This window comes from Apteryx mantelli, chromosome 8 (assembly GCF_036417845.1).
Source record: "Apteryx mantelli isolate bAptMan1 chromosome 8, bAptMan1.hap1, whole genome shotgun sequence".
NCBI lineage: Eukaryota > Metazoa > Chordata > Aves > Apterygiformes > Apterygidae > Apteryx > Apteryx mantelli.
The window spans coordinates 6,407,661-6,422,241 of NC_089985.1; the positions used below are offsets into that span (position 1 = coordinate 6,407,661).

The 14,581-nt window shown below is 39.3% G+C and overlaps 1 protein-coding gene across 1 annotated transcript in view; it reads left to right on the plus strand.

Annotated features, from left to right (window-relative positions):
* Window positions 1–14,581, plus strand: part of BRINP3 (BMP/retinoic acid inducible neural specific 3) — a 191,635-nt gene that overhangs the window by 128,425 nt on the left and 48,629 nt on the right. Inside the window, exons 4-5 of the mRNA XM_013960174.2 lie at window positions 3,303–3,408; window positions 6,541–6,777. Of these exons, the coding sequence (XP_013815628.1) occupies window positions 3,303–3,408; window positions 6,541–6,777 (343 nt within the window). The remainder of the gene's footprint in view (window positions 1–3,302; window positions 3,409–6,540; window positions 6,778–14,581) is intronic.

Below are 14,581 nucleotides of genomic sequence, written 5' to 3' on the forward strand. Positions count from 1 at the left end.
ACTGTTTCCTAGGGAAATACTACCCACTGATATCACAGGAATTGAGCCCTGCTAAAGAGCTAGGAGGTATGTTCTCAGTGCACTTATAATCGGGTCGTTATCACCATGGTTATGAGTTTTAACTGACTGAAAACTGTAGGCATTTGTCTCATTAATGCCAAATGTTATAGTTTATTTCTGGGAACTGAAAACCCTGCTGCCTGGGGAAACCTGCTCTGTGATAATCTTTGAAAACAAGGCACTTGAGAATAGCCTGCCTGGTTCATGTCAGATGGTTTTACACATATTTTGTTACTGGTTCTTAGGGGGTTTTGGTTATTAAATAACTTTTCTTCAGTGGTATTTTGCTCTGTGAGTTAGTGTTCTTTATGGACTGTGAGGCTGGCGCTTACAGAAAAACCCATGTGGTTATGATGCTTTTTGCTCATCTGCAATCACTTCTGGGCTATGCCGGCATTTTAGCATTTGCTTTGCATTTACAGCTTACCTTTCCCTATCCCATTTTTGGTTTATGTTATTGTGTGCCTTCAGACACACTGTGATCTAGGGACTGAATTTAATCACACTTCTGTGTTTGGAAGATAATTAAATAAGTGACATTCCCTTTCCAATTTTGTTTCTGTCATTGCAGTCTTCTTCCTGTCGCAGAAGGAAAATGCAAAATTATCGGCGATTTCAGTAACAGGAGGATCGAGCCAGAATTCATTCATTTGGACCATTTGTTTTCCCTGTAGTCAGCTTTGTTATTAAAATGAGTTACCCAGAAATGAAATCCTGGCACTTGATCTGAAAATTTGTCAGGAAGTTGAGCCTTTCTTACATACTCTCTCATTTCATTTATCAGCTACTCAAATTTTTCTTCTAAATTGCAACCTTTGCTAAGTAGGATTTGCACAGCTATAAAAGAACATGTATAACCACCTCCCTTTGACCTCAGATTGGAAGTGCCATCCACAGAAGGTTGGAGTTTGGATGATTTTTATTGGGTTTGCCCTTTCTTTGTTGTATATTGGGACTATGAGTTTCTGTGTTGCTTTTTGCAATGCATTTTGCATGCAGAAGCTAAGAACACCAGAGCAAAGCTGTTGGCAGAGAAAGGCTGGGCTCTTGGGAAAGTAAAATGCATAACACAAATATATAGATTTGAGGGAAAGATCAAGTTTTAGACCAGGTCCTTAATTATTGCTGTATTTATAGTCAGAACTTGGACCCCGCTTACTTTGGCCCAAACCATTGGCATTAGGTGTATGTCCAAGCAAGAGGCAAGTGAACCAGCTCAGGGGCAGGCTCCAAGTGCTGTGACCCTTAGGCTCGCCTCTTCCTGAATCAGTGGTTTCATGTGACTTGTCCTGAGAAAAGAAGGCAAGAAAAGTCATTTAGTTCTAATTGTTTTCCATTCTGCTTTTTGCCACACCTAAACACACCAAGTCCTATCGCTTCTGTAAAAAAACAGTGGTAACGTCTACAGGCCTCTTGTACCATTGGAATGAAGAACGAAGCTGCATGAACAAAAAGGGAGGCCACAATTTTGCCATTACTTACTAACCTTCCTTATTTTGTTATCTCAGGAGGCATAAGAAAAACGAAAATGAATGGGAATTGTAAAAATGGCTATACAGTTTCTACATTTCAAATAATTTTGGGACGCTGCAATGCCCCATAGGCAAACAACTGAAAAAAATCAAAAGCACAAATAATAATAAATGGAAGTTGGAATGAGGAAATACATAAATATGTGCTGAGCATATTCTTTCAGAACAAGGATAAAACTCATAAAATCTCTCTCCATTTTTCGTTGTCTTCTGGCTGTTTATCTTATTTAATGTACCTGTACTCCTTGTCTTGTTCATTCTTGTAAATGGATTAAGATTTCTTATACAGGCCTGGGATATTATACAAAAAAGAGATTTTTTTAGAATAGAATTTCAGCCCGCTGATTTGGGGAGCGAGGAGGAAAGGGCTGAAGCTGCCTGGGTTAACCAAAGGTGCCATTTCTGCAGTGTCCTCACCAAAGCTGATGCCTTGCTGTGCTGATTCAGGATAATTAAGTGAAAGACAGGGTAAATCTGGCCCTGGCGTAATTAGTAAAGAAAGCCAAGTACGTCCACGACCTCGCCAAAAGGAAGACAGTAGGGAAGTCTGAGGACAGTGGCTGGGAAGAGTTTTGGATGGGGATGATAGAGGAGTTGGCTGTATTTTGGTGACAAATGGGTTTGGGAAGACATCCCGACGGCCAACGTTTCCTGCTATGGCTCTGCTCGTATGACTTTTCTCCTACTTTCTCCATCGTCTTTCTGCCTGATCTCGGACTAAAGGAGAAAGAACTACAAAAGCATGAATTTTCTACAATTCAGCCTGGGGAAAGGAGTGGGGATGTGTTTGTATACCTGTCCTAAGGGTTTGGGGGTTTTCCTTGGCTCCCTGCACCAGGCAAGGAAAAAAGGCTGGGATGCTGCCCAGCCCGCTGTGCCGCTGCCAGCCTGCCCTCTGGGCATCACAGAAAAGCTCAGCGCTACATCGCTGAGAACCTGGATGAGACCCCGTTCTTGGCCCGCAGCAGCATTTAAAAGAGAAACTTGTTTTTATAATGCTTTTCTGGCCGCTTTTAAAATTAGCCGTAATATCCCATGAAGTCTATAAATCACTTTTCTGCATTTTTTTTTTATCTGCTCATTTAATGCACTGCCTGTTACTAAGCTCCAGGCTCAAATGTTAACCCAGAGCTCTATTTGCAGTGATTCTGTTTTGATAAATCCAGTTGTATTTTGGTCCTGTGGTTTGGGATTCTGTGGTTGCAATAGGCAGAACGTCTAGAACCTTATGCCTAACCTTATTTTAGACCTTTCCCAGGTGAAAAATATCCTCCCTGCCACCCTTATAAGCACAGCTCATAGAGGTTTTTATTCCTGCATCCTGCTGTGCTATATAGGAGCAGGCAGAAATCTATTCGTGACTTCAGCAAGGAGTTGCCATGTGCACAAGTCAGGGAAAATCACAGTGCTCCTTCTAACGAACCACATTTATTAAGCTCATTCTGATTCACATAGCTATGACAGAATAAATCGTCTTTGGACTATTGACCTGGTAAAGCCTTTTAAAGGATTCCTTGCAATAGCACTCTTGCTGTACTGGTAAAATATCTGCAATTATACTTTGCGTAAATAAAAGGAGCAGTTTCACATGAATTAAGTCGGAAACGCGCAGACAGCTGAATTGAAGGGAAACTTTATGAAACAAACTTCTGAACTCCTCAGTCTGTTCTGAATAACACAGCAAATGGTTTTCCATTCCCTTGCCATCAGGTAACAGAAACGCGGACTGGTCCTCTTGGCTGCAGTAACTATGACAACCTAGATTCTGTCAGTTCTGTTCTGGTTCAGAGTCCTGAAAATAAGATTCAGTTGCAAGGTATGTAGGTGCAATTTCATTAATTTGTTTTGAACTGGATGGCATTTATCACACTATTTGTTTTTTTCTTTTTTCCCACCTCATAAAAGGTCGTTTTCCTAATTTTTTTTCTTTTTCTTTTTCTTTTTTTTTTTGTCCAGTAAGTACCTTCTAGACAAAGCGAAGGAAATGTCAGTAACTCCTGTTGCCTTTGAAATAAAAAACAATATCTGTCCCCCATCAGAAAATAATTTGAATAATGCTGTTACCATTTTATGGCCCTATTTAGCAGTTACTTATGCACCTTTTATACTGCCTGAATCCCCATTGAGTTCACCAAGCAGGGAACAATGTTCAGCATGTTCAACCTCCTTTGCACACACTGAGTAGTAGCATCACTGGAGGAGTAAGACTTGGGCATAAATTTAGGAAGACTCTGAATAATGCAGAGTCGAAAGGCTCCTCTGGGACTTTTAAGAAAACCAATGAAGGTAAGCATCACATTTATCAGAAAAATAACAATAATAGAAAAGCCAATAAAATAAGAGGTATCATTCCTAATTCCGTTTTTGCAGATCCCAATAGATGCATACCCCTACCTGCATGTTAGGCACCCCATGAGCATCTCATCATTACTCCTATGAAAGACTAAATTTTCTTTAATTTACTTACTTGTGTATACCTCTGGTACAGAGGGTATAACAGCAGCATAGCAATATATATTGGACTGCTGTTCATACATACTGCTGTATGAACAGCAGTTCATACCTCTGATATACTTGTGCACACATACAAAGAGAGCAGGGTTTGGTTCTCAATTTGCAGTTACAAGTAGTTAATTACACAATTATTTCCAGTTTTAAGCATTTTTGCTATCGGTTCATAAATCAGTTAGATAGTGTGAAGCTTTTGCTGATTATTAAGAGTGATTGGAGTGATTGTCAGGGAGAGGTTATCTTCCTGTTTAATATATCCATGGGCTTTTTTTTTTTTTTTTTTTCCTTTCCCTTCTCCCTCCAGAAGGAGAGAACAGGTTAAACACCATACAATCACACAATGATTTTACAGGCAATATTTTTTTTTACAGACAATCTCATCATTTTCACCGGTATGCAGTGAAAAGTCTCCAGAAATAATTTGCCATTTTAAATGGTCTCCAGCATTTGAATGACGTTTGTCAGTTAAAGTTTGGAAATTAGTCTTTGCGTCCGTCTGAGAGAGGTTAGACACATGCCACTGGCTTGTCATTAAAAGAAATATATTATTAGAACTGCCTAAACTGTTTCATATTTATCATGCACGAGCTGAACAAGATGCAGGATTGCTTATCTAGGCTTGCTTTGCGTTTCACAATTTCGAGGCTTTTCACAAGCACACCAGCACGTTGAAAAGTAAACCCAGGCAGCAAGAGTTTTACGAGTTTTCATACTAGGCAGAAGAAAGCACAAAGAGAGCTGGCTTTAGCAATGCTATCCATGGTCTCTTATGGTTTTGTGATATGGCTTTCTACTTGAAAAGTTTATAAAATAACCGCTACAGCCATTATTTTTACATACCCAACAATAAGGAACGAACGTCCATGGAATTGAACAGGTGCCTATATGGTAGAGGTCTATATCACAAATAACCTATCCATCTACTGAAAAGCGACTTGGTCCACAAATAAGTGCCACTGGTTCCAGCGAGACTGATTTTGCTTTCAGGTGCTTTTAAATATGGCCCCACAGCCACAGAAAATAAAGCCAAATGTATGAGGTGCCTTGCTGTGGTTCTTTGGCAGGTTGTTTAATACTGCAGCTAGAGAGACCAATAGCTACGGATCATTTAAAATGCTTCTATATAAAATATTCATCCCCATCACTGGGATCATGTGAACAACACTCAAAATTTTCAGATGAGGAGGTCTACGTTTCTGGCCACAAATATTCTGAATTTTTAATTCGTCTGCTCTGTGGTTCTGATGTAACACACTCTTTTGCAAGGTCTCTGCTTGACACAACAGGGCAAGACACAAAAACACATTTCGGAGTAAGTTAGGACATAACGGGAGCTTTTTGAAACAGAATAGCAGCTAGACTTTGCACCCCTTTCCACATAAAACCTTGAGTAGATTGAAGAATGAACTCTCTTTCTCAGGGTTTTGAAGCCCTGCCCAGCTCATCCAACTAATGGTCTCTCTGGCATTTTGAAATCCCTTCCAAGAAATAGGTGGCATCTATTTGATAGCACCTGGCCTGAGCCCGTTCCAGCACATACTGTGGCCAGAGTGCATCACCAGGTGAAGCGGGGCTACACAGCATGTTATAAGTCCATGCACTGAAAAAAATCAATAATGAAGCTGCCAGTTGTTTGATTTTGTCCAAAATGATATAATTACGGCTCCTAATGACTCATCATACACATATTTTGCACTAAACTTAGTGAGAAAAGGCCACTAAATAACAGTGTTATAAGGCATGAAATATCAGGCTAATTTTTTTTTCCCTAACATTTCCTCCAGCTCAGCTTTTCCCATCCTTCTTGGTTTGTCTCTACAGAATCATGTACAGATAACTGGAGTAATTTAGACACATTGGTACTTTGGACATGTCTTGTTGTGTCAAAGGCAACACGGAGAACAATCCCACTACAGACTGGAAATGTTTACCTTCACCCCTCTCTTTTACCGATTAGACTGTCTCTTTAGTTTCCTTGCTGCTGTCTTTCAGGATTGCTTTCCCTTCATCGGCACTCTCCAAATTTGCATTAAATGCTAGCACCAAGATAGTAATTCAGCTGCAGGCTGCAAAGCTCTAACAGCTGAGACTGTTCATTCAGCAATTCTTAACAAGGAGAAGTTGATGTCATCCTTTCTTTCCAGTTTTGACAGCCTCCCCCAGAAATAAATTGCCCCAGTAAATGCTCTATCTGAGGAGCACAGCTTACTAGTTAGTGGAATTCTTATTCCTTACCGAGGACTTAATTAAGTCTTAAGAAAGGAAATATATGACATGGTGCAAATGCTAGACAGACAGCAAATTGACCTACATAAGCCATAGTTTCCTTTCATACCTATTTCCCCCCCCCCTTTTTTTTTTTTGTTACCAGTTAACATAGGTTGTGGGAAGCATTCCTCTGCATTTAATAACATAATGCTTACTTTGTTTCCTTCAGGTCTTCAGGTCATCCTGCCCGAGTATCTGCAAGAGCATTTTGTACAGGCAGCTCTGAGCTATATTGCCTGCAACTCGGAAGGGGAGTTCATCTGCAAGGACAATGACTGCTGGTGTCAGTGTGGGCCCAAATTCCCGGAGTGCAACTGTCCCTACATGGACATTCAAGCCATGGAAGAAAATCTGCTTCGCATAAGTGAGACTTGGAATGCATACAACAGTGAATTTGAAGAATCTGGTAAGAGGCTTTAAATAATTTCTGTGTGTTGGGCTGTAGCTCGCAAAGTGTATTTGTACAGCAGCCTCCATTTGCAATTGCCAAAATGGTTCATATGTCCAAAGCTAAGCAAATACTTAAGTGCATCCTTGACCAGAGTCTTAATTATTATCACATTTTGATAGGAAAGGTTGCCCTCTCCTCGTGAGGTTCAGCAATGTATGTAATTGCATTAGGATTTCGGCAAGCTGTGTTTGAGCGTGCATCTGCTGCACTTTGTGGAGTCTGGGGCTGCTGAGGGCTTGGTCCCTACTGGAACAAGAAGTGTATTGGTGGGAAGAGACAGCAGAACAGAGGAGAAACAAGGTCAGATATTGCACAGATATTCTGAACTTTTCTTCTGAAACAGCAGCTTCAGCTCACTTCTTTTTTTCAACGTTGGGTCAAAGTTTCTCCTGTACTTCCCTTCTATCCCATCCCTCCAGAGATACCAAGACTGACCTGGAGGGGGCAGTTTGCCTTCAGTTTACCAAGCCGTTAGCAATTCATCCATCGTAGTTGGTAGCTTGCTTCTTCACGTGATTTCTGTTTAAATGGACTTATCCATTTTGTCTCTACAACACGTTTTTGCCACACTGGTTTTCTCTAAAGCCTCAAGGTTGGCTTCATACATCATTTCACCTGTCCTTATCATCAGAACTTCCCGTCCCGTAGAGAATGGGAACTGCAGGTAAAATCGGCTTTTGAACAACTGTTTTCACAACTCACTCGCTCAGTAATATCAGTAACAGCTGCCTAGCCAGATGGTGGGAAAGGTAAGGCGAGCTCAGCAGAGCTGGGAAAAATCATGAGAAAACAAGAGAAATGATGGAGATAAGGAAGGAGGAGAAAAAAAAACAGGAAAAAGCAGAATAAAAGCAGAAAAAGCAGAAAAACAAGCAACTCGTTTGAAGTGAGTTGCACTAGAGAAAAAGAAAAAGGAAAAGGAAGAGAGGGGGAAAAGCCAATGCAATGGGGATAAGGAGAGTGTGGGAGAATGGAAGAAAGATTGGTACGACACTTAACTGTGAACATGCACATCTGCGTACATTCTTTTTTACCTTAGTTGTTGTATCGTTAAAGATTGGTTTCTCAATTCAGGGTTGAGATTTTCAAAAGACCCTAAACCAGCTGCATTTTCAATTGCTGTAAGTTTTAGTGAGATTTGAGGCGTAAAATGTATGAGTGTCCCCTCTGAAGATCTCAGGCCATTTTTCCAGCCCCTGTCTCACTCTTCAAATGAGGATACAGAACTTATAATATATTTTCCCTGGAGGATCACAGACATCACTGATTATAAAAAGGTTTCATTTCTGTGTACATAAAAACAGCATTTTTGCAATGGCTGTTTTGACACCATTAGTCATTTCTGGAGTCATGCCCTGTAAATCAAGTCTACTGACTCTACAGAAGGACATGGCTTTGTTTACTGTATTTTGCCCTGTTTGAATGGTATGTCACATTATTCAGTGACTGAAGAACATCACTTGCTGCCACCTACTTAACAGCAGTTTTAGCTTGCAGAAAGTGTACCGGGTAATGTACATATTTCTGCCTCAGTAGAGGACTCTCATTGCAAGCTCTACAGAATCATGTGCCAGGGGCATCACTTTGCTTTTGAAGCAGAATAGCTAATTGCCAGCTACACCTAGCATCCTATGCTCGGGATGCAGAGACTCAAATGTCGGGGGGGGAGAAGGAGGTAAGAGTTAAACTCCGCGCTTTCACAAAAGGCTCTAGCTGTACTGTGTTAATCACTAAAATGACAACTCTACATGCATGTGTCAGTTAGGTAATTGCTAGGAAGTGTGTTTAATAAAGAGAGTGAAATAGAGATTATTAGCATCAATAAGCCCCGTACCATGATCTTTGGCCCTTGAATTATTTAAATTACTCTTAATTTAATAAATATATAAAATGCGTATGTCTAAATCTCACAGGTAGCTTAGAAATTCTCTGCTTTCATTTATAGACTGTTTTGCATAAAGACATGCACCGCAAGATGATTTAGGTGACCTCGCTGTGTTTGGGTCTGCAATTTGTTAGAAAAAAGTTGGCAGGTGAACTTTTGAAAGATAACTTTGTTTTTGCCCATTCAACCTCCCATAAACCTATATAAATCATAGGTTACTATCTGAAAAGGTCTTCCAGAAGAAGTGTCACACCCAGACTGTAAACAGATTTCTAGCCACGTTGACTGTTGAGAGAGATTCTGAAAACTGTCGCTATTATGAAACATTTAAGCTATGAAACATACTCTTAACAAAGATCAGCATTATCTGATTCATGTTAATAGCACGTTTTGGGAATAAAAGTGCCTCCTATTAAACAAAAGTAATATTTTAAATAGATTTTGTCTGACTTTTATATGGCAGATATATCCTTCAGGCTTTGTCTACATCAGCATGAGTCAGCTTTTGGGATAAGAGTACCTCATTTTTGTTGTAATGAATTTATAATAAAAATAAATTAGCTGGACAAGGAAGTGTGAAAGAGGGCAAGAGGAGGTAGTGACTTCAGGTCTGAGTAGATAAGGGAGAGGATAAGGCAGAGCTACTGAACCCATATAGCCTATTGCTAACTGCATGGGAATAAATGAATGAATGAATTCCTTTAACACATATGACCCCCAGATCCAAGTTACATACAAGTGTATTCATTTTCTAACTTTCCTGCCTTCCAACCCCTTCCTTATCTTATATATAACAAAACAGTTCTCTGAATAGAGAGGCAAATTTTGTCCCCGGATACAGCTCTGTAAAACCTACTGGGTTCACTTGAGGTTATGCACATTATCTGTGGACAGAATTTAGCCTAAAGAGGAAGAAGCAAATATTCTGTTTAAGATGGCTTGTTTGCTGTCAGTGTTATCTCTCCTTCTGTCTGTTCTAGATAAAACAACTGAGGAATAGATTTTTCAAAGGCAAAAGTGGCAGTTCTTCTGTTCCTAACGCCCATTTAAAATCAATCGGTAGCTAACTGCTGTTTGTATCTTTGAAAAATCTCCAACTGAATCTCCAGGAATAAAGAAAAGGAAAAAAAAACACATTATTTTCTCTAAGACCTACTGCTCTCTTCCAAATTAAGCAGATTACAATATTGTTTTGCTTTTCAAGTCATGAGATGCAGAAAGAAAACATCTACCCCTAGTTGAAAGTCAAATCTCTCGTATAGACAGTCGCAACTGCACGTAGCTAATTATTTAGTACGGCCACTTTCTGCATACATACCCAACCATGATGCGTAATCATGTTAAATGAATGAGAAATAACATGAGAAGGAAAGATGTGCCTCACTGAAGAATTTTGCCTGGTTTCCATATAGGAGAACTTTGATCTGCAATTGGGATTATGCTGGCAGTGTCAGTTCGACTTTAAGCAACTGTGATTAATAGAGACTTGAAGACCAAGTGAAATTCCAATTCAGAACGTGTCATTCCTCATTACGTGCAGGTTTCATTTTGCTCAGGCTCTTCTGGCATCTTTTAAGAACTCCAATCCTATTTTGGAGGACATGGAGCAGTATGTTATTCATCTCACAGTAGACTTGGCTGGCTTTTTCATCTTTCTAGTTGCCCTCCAGAAATACCTACTTGATCACAATTAGCTCAGTGAGTTTCCTATAACCTCGTACTATCAGGGTACGTACTGTGTTCTCGCTCAAAGAAAAGACAAGAGAGCTACTTCAGATTGTTTACTCCGAGCCATCTGCTTGTTCCTTATCATACCTTGTGGCCTTCAGACTTAGCTGCTACCCTTGCAAGAAGAGCAGCTGTTTCCTTATCAAAAACCCATCCTAAAGCTGTTCAGCCTTTATTAACAGATTTTATTAGTTTCTCGAGGCCATTGGCTGAACGATGGTGCAAGCAGAAATCTCTCTGAGAACGCCATTCCAAGAAGCCGTGTTTTTTCACCATAATCATCAATTGGCTTAAAAATATCACACCTGATGCAGTCAAGCAGCGTTTCATTTATCCTTTCTTTATGTGCACGAAACGAGCCTTTTTATTGGAATTTATAGCGTAAAAGGACAGCTAAGATAATCTAGTAGATCTCTTGTTCTCACAGGCCACTAAGTTTCCCTGAGATCCCAGAACAGGAGGTCCAGCAACATTTAGATTAAAGCACTGCAGTCTTTGCTAGTACGCCTGTAGCTTCCCTCTTTTTTTGTGTGTTGTACTGTTAATGTTATGAAATATTGTCACTTTTCCTGCATCCCTTTTATCCCTAATATCAGGACCATGTACAATCTTTGGCTCCCCCTACTACTCTGCTCTCTCAGTAAACCTTATTTTTCCTGTTCAGGGAAGATTTTTGACCTAAGTATCCAAGTGCTACATAGTTTCACACACTAAACAAGCCTCAAATGATTCCCTGAGAAAGTTTCAAAATTTAGATATATTTAAGGTATGATAAGACATTTCACAGCTTACCGTCCCAGCAGCGTTGAAGATGGTGTTAGTGAACATCTTCTCTTGTACATCGCTGATCTGGGACTCTTTTGGGACTCTTTTGGCAAGACTTAGTACACAAAAAAGCAAATTCCAACATGCAACTCTGCTGACCACTGGCTGGCAACAGCACTCTAGAGAGTTTATGACCCACTGCTTTAAAACACCTGGAAGGCATAAAGACCCACAAAAATGTCATATAGCACTTTCTGACAGCAAAGTTTACAGAAAGGCTGTGCTTTAACAACCTGCCCATTTTGCCAGCTTCTCCCACACCCCAGCTAATGGGAGGAGATTGCAGAGTAAGAATTAATACTGCTGTAAGTAGCGTAAGCTTTCACCACAGTTACTGCTAGATGACCATTTTTTTTGTCCTCAAAGGGCAACAGAATGATTTCTCTTTAATGTCTTCTGTGCTTCCTTCCAAGTTGCTTCCTAGATTTGGTTAGTAGTTTTTCCTTGGTATAAAGAAAATAAGAGAGATACAGCTGATTGATAACTTTTCTTTTCTTAGTAGCTATGAACCAGCATAATGGGATTTATAGAGGAGACTAGTCCAGCCAAATACTCTGTGTTGTCTGCAGAAAAGTAAGAATGAATATGGAAGTTGATGGAGGAATCTGGCAGCAAGGATAGGAATATGGTCCTGTATGGAACCATAATCCTCCTGTGGTTGGCTGCTGTGTACCTTTGGAAATCTGGCCACTTCATTTAAACAATTTAAATGAAAACAGTTTTCATGTGTAAGTGGCCCACTCAGTGACATCTAAAAGAAATGTGTAGCAATCAATGTTGCGACTTCATTACATTTTACAATTAGAAAGTCTATTAAAATAAGTAAGGACGTGGATGATAGGATTGCTCAAACTATAGAAAGTGTCAAAAGCACATTTCTGTAATTTCACTTTTTATCACTAGCATTTATGAGACCTCCTGGAAACATGTAAGTAAACTCTCTTCCATCCAAGCATTTATTTTCTTAAATAGCTCACATGCTTGCTACCTTGCCATTGCATTTTTCCCAAGTGTTGAGATGTTGGTTTTTTTTCTGTTGAAGGCAACAAAACACCTCTTGGAATATTTCTTTGAAGGGCATGGCATAAGGAGATGTGCAACAAAGATATTACGAAGCATGTTTTCAAAACAGCTTTGAAATGCAAAGCTTATTTTTTCTAACATTCAGTTTAATTATAAAATAGTGTAGAAGGAAATAGCATGTCTGCAACAAATTGGACAGAAAACTTATCATCACAGTTGTGCTTTCAGGTGCTCCAGTGAAGTGCTGAAAAACATGCTTATTTTAATCAGCTGCAGTCCGTTAAATTCATAGATTTGACATATGTGCTTAAGCATTAAGCATCAGCTTAAATGGATCAGAGCCAGAGCATCTAGGACCTTGAAGAACTTGGCCCACTGAACACAAAAGCTGTTTACACTACCAAATGTGTGTCTTCACAGACCTAAACAAACATCAAAAATCCTTCTGTAAATATTTTGAAATATATCCGGCTACAGCTTTAGAAGACAAACTTCTGGTTTCAAATGCAGAGTTTGGGTCTTCCGACTTCTACATCTGTCTTATAGAGATATTGTAAAAGGCAAAATTCAGTATCACAGAAAGTGACAGTAGTATAAATGCAGCCAAAGCCAATTGATATTAACTTTCAAATAAATATTTGCTGAAGCTGTTTTTTCATTGTACATCCACTCTCCATCACTGCTGTGATTGCAAAGTACTAGCTGAGCTGAATTGCTATTGCAAGCTATTTCTTTTTAAGTCCCTGGATTCAATGGATTTGGACTTCATGGCTAAAGCCCTTCATAATTCCATAATAATTCCAGGATATCTTGCTACTACGCATTGATGCAGTCTACCTGTGCCGACTTGCAATCGTCTGAAAAAATCCAGAGTTTTGAAAGGTTCACCTGAAAATTAGATCTGAATCCTCAGTTAACATGCAGCAGCACTACATGCAAAGTTACCAAAGTCATTCTAGTTTGCATCAGCATAGGATTTGTTCTGAGAGTTTACAGTACTTCTTCCTTGGTTCAATTATATTTTTCTTTTTCTTTATAACAATTGAAATATTAATATTCCCAAAAATCTCTTGCAAAAAAGAACTGGGTGTAAAGGGTTGAGGAAAGCAGGTTCTAACAGAGTGGGTGATAAGCTTATTACTGAATTAAATATCGGTAATGCTGCAGATGAGGAAGTTCAGGCATCCCATTCTTTTTGAGGGTAGCATTTGCATCTTATATAATTACTTTTATGTTGAAATCTACACAAAGTAATAGAAGAGATCATCTCCACTATGTTCTTCCATAATATTCAGTGAGATTTAGAGAATTATCCATTTAATAGTGTGATGAATTTATATCTCCATCTTTAAAATTACAAAACCTCGTAGCAGTGGCAAAACACCATATTTTGATAAAACACTTTCAGAATCTCCCAGATTCTTCCCATTACCCTTCTCCTTTGATTCATATTGTCCCATATGAAATCTGAGCATCCTGTGAAAATGTCAACTTTGAAGCAAGAAAGGATCTTTCCACTAAACACATCTGTTTCCCAGATCTGCGAATCTATTTGATTGAAAACAAACGCAGAAGAAGCCCAAAGCTGGTCCTGGAAAAAGTGAGGAATTACCCTTCTCTCTAGAAGTTAATCTAGATCTTAATCAGTGGGAACTCATATGCAAACTTCCACATTCACTTTGGCAAATATTTTAACTGTTGAATACCACTAAAAGACAGAATGTGTTTTAGCTCACTCTTTTCATTTTGCAGCTGCTGGTGGTATTCACCTCTGAGTCATTCGAGTCAGACCTCTCAAGAGGTTGGCCAACCATTTGCTTATATCCTTATGAATTTGCTACGGATTGGCAGCATTGCCTTTATGATTACTGAAGCCTTAGAAAGCTGTAAAGAAGGAATTCTGTTTGCTTCCAAAGTCAGAAAATGGCCGTGAGAGTTACACAGGTACATAAATACATCCACAGCAAGTGATCGTATTTGCTCTCAAAATCGACAGAAACCTCTTCTTATTTCTCAGGGAAGAGGATTTCACTGTCTCATTATTCTTGCTTCCAGAGATTCTTGGATGTCAATCACACAGTTATATACCTGTTGAGGAGTTTGGGGGGTTATTCTGAGTCAGTTTGAATAATAATTAAAAAAATAGCGGAAGTAGTCAATGTAATCAGAATGATTTAATTCACCCCCCCCCAAAAAAAATATTTAGACTGAAATAAAACTGACACAAACACAGCCAGTGAAACAAAGTGTAAAGTTAAATATATGAGGACTGTGCTGAAGACAAAAATCTTAGACATC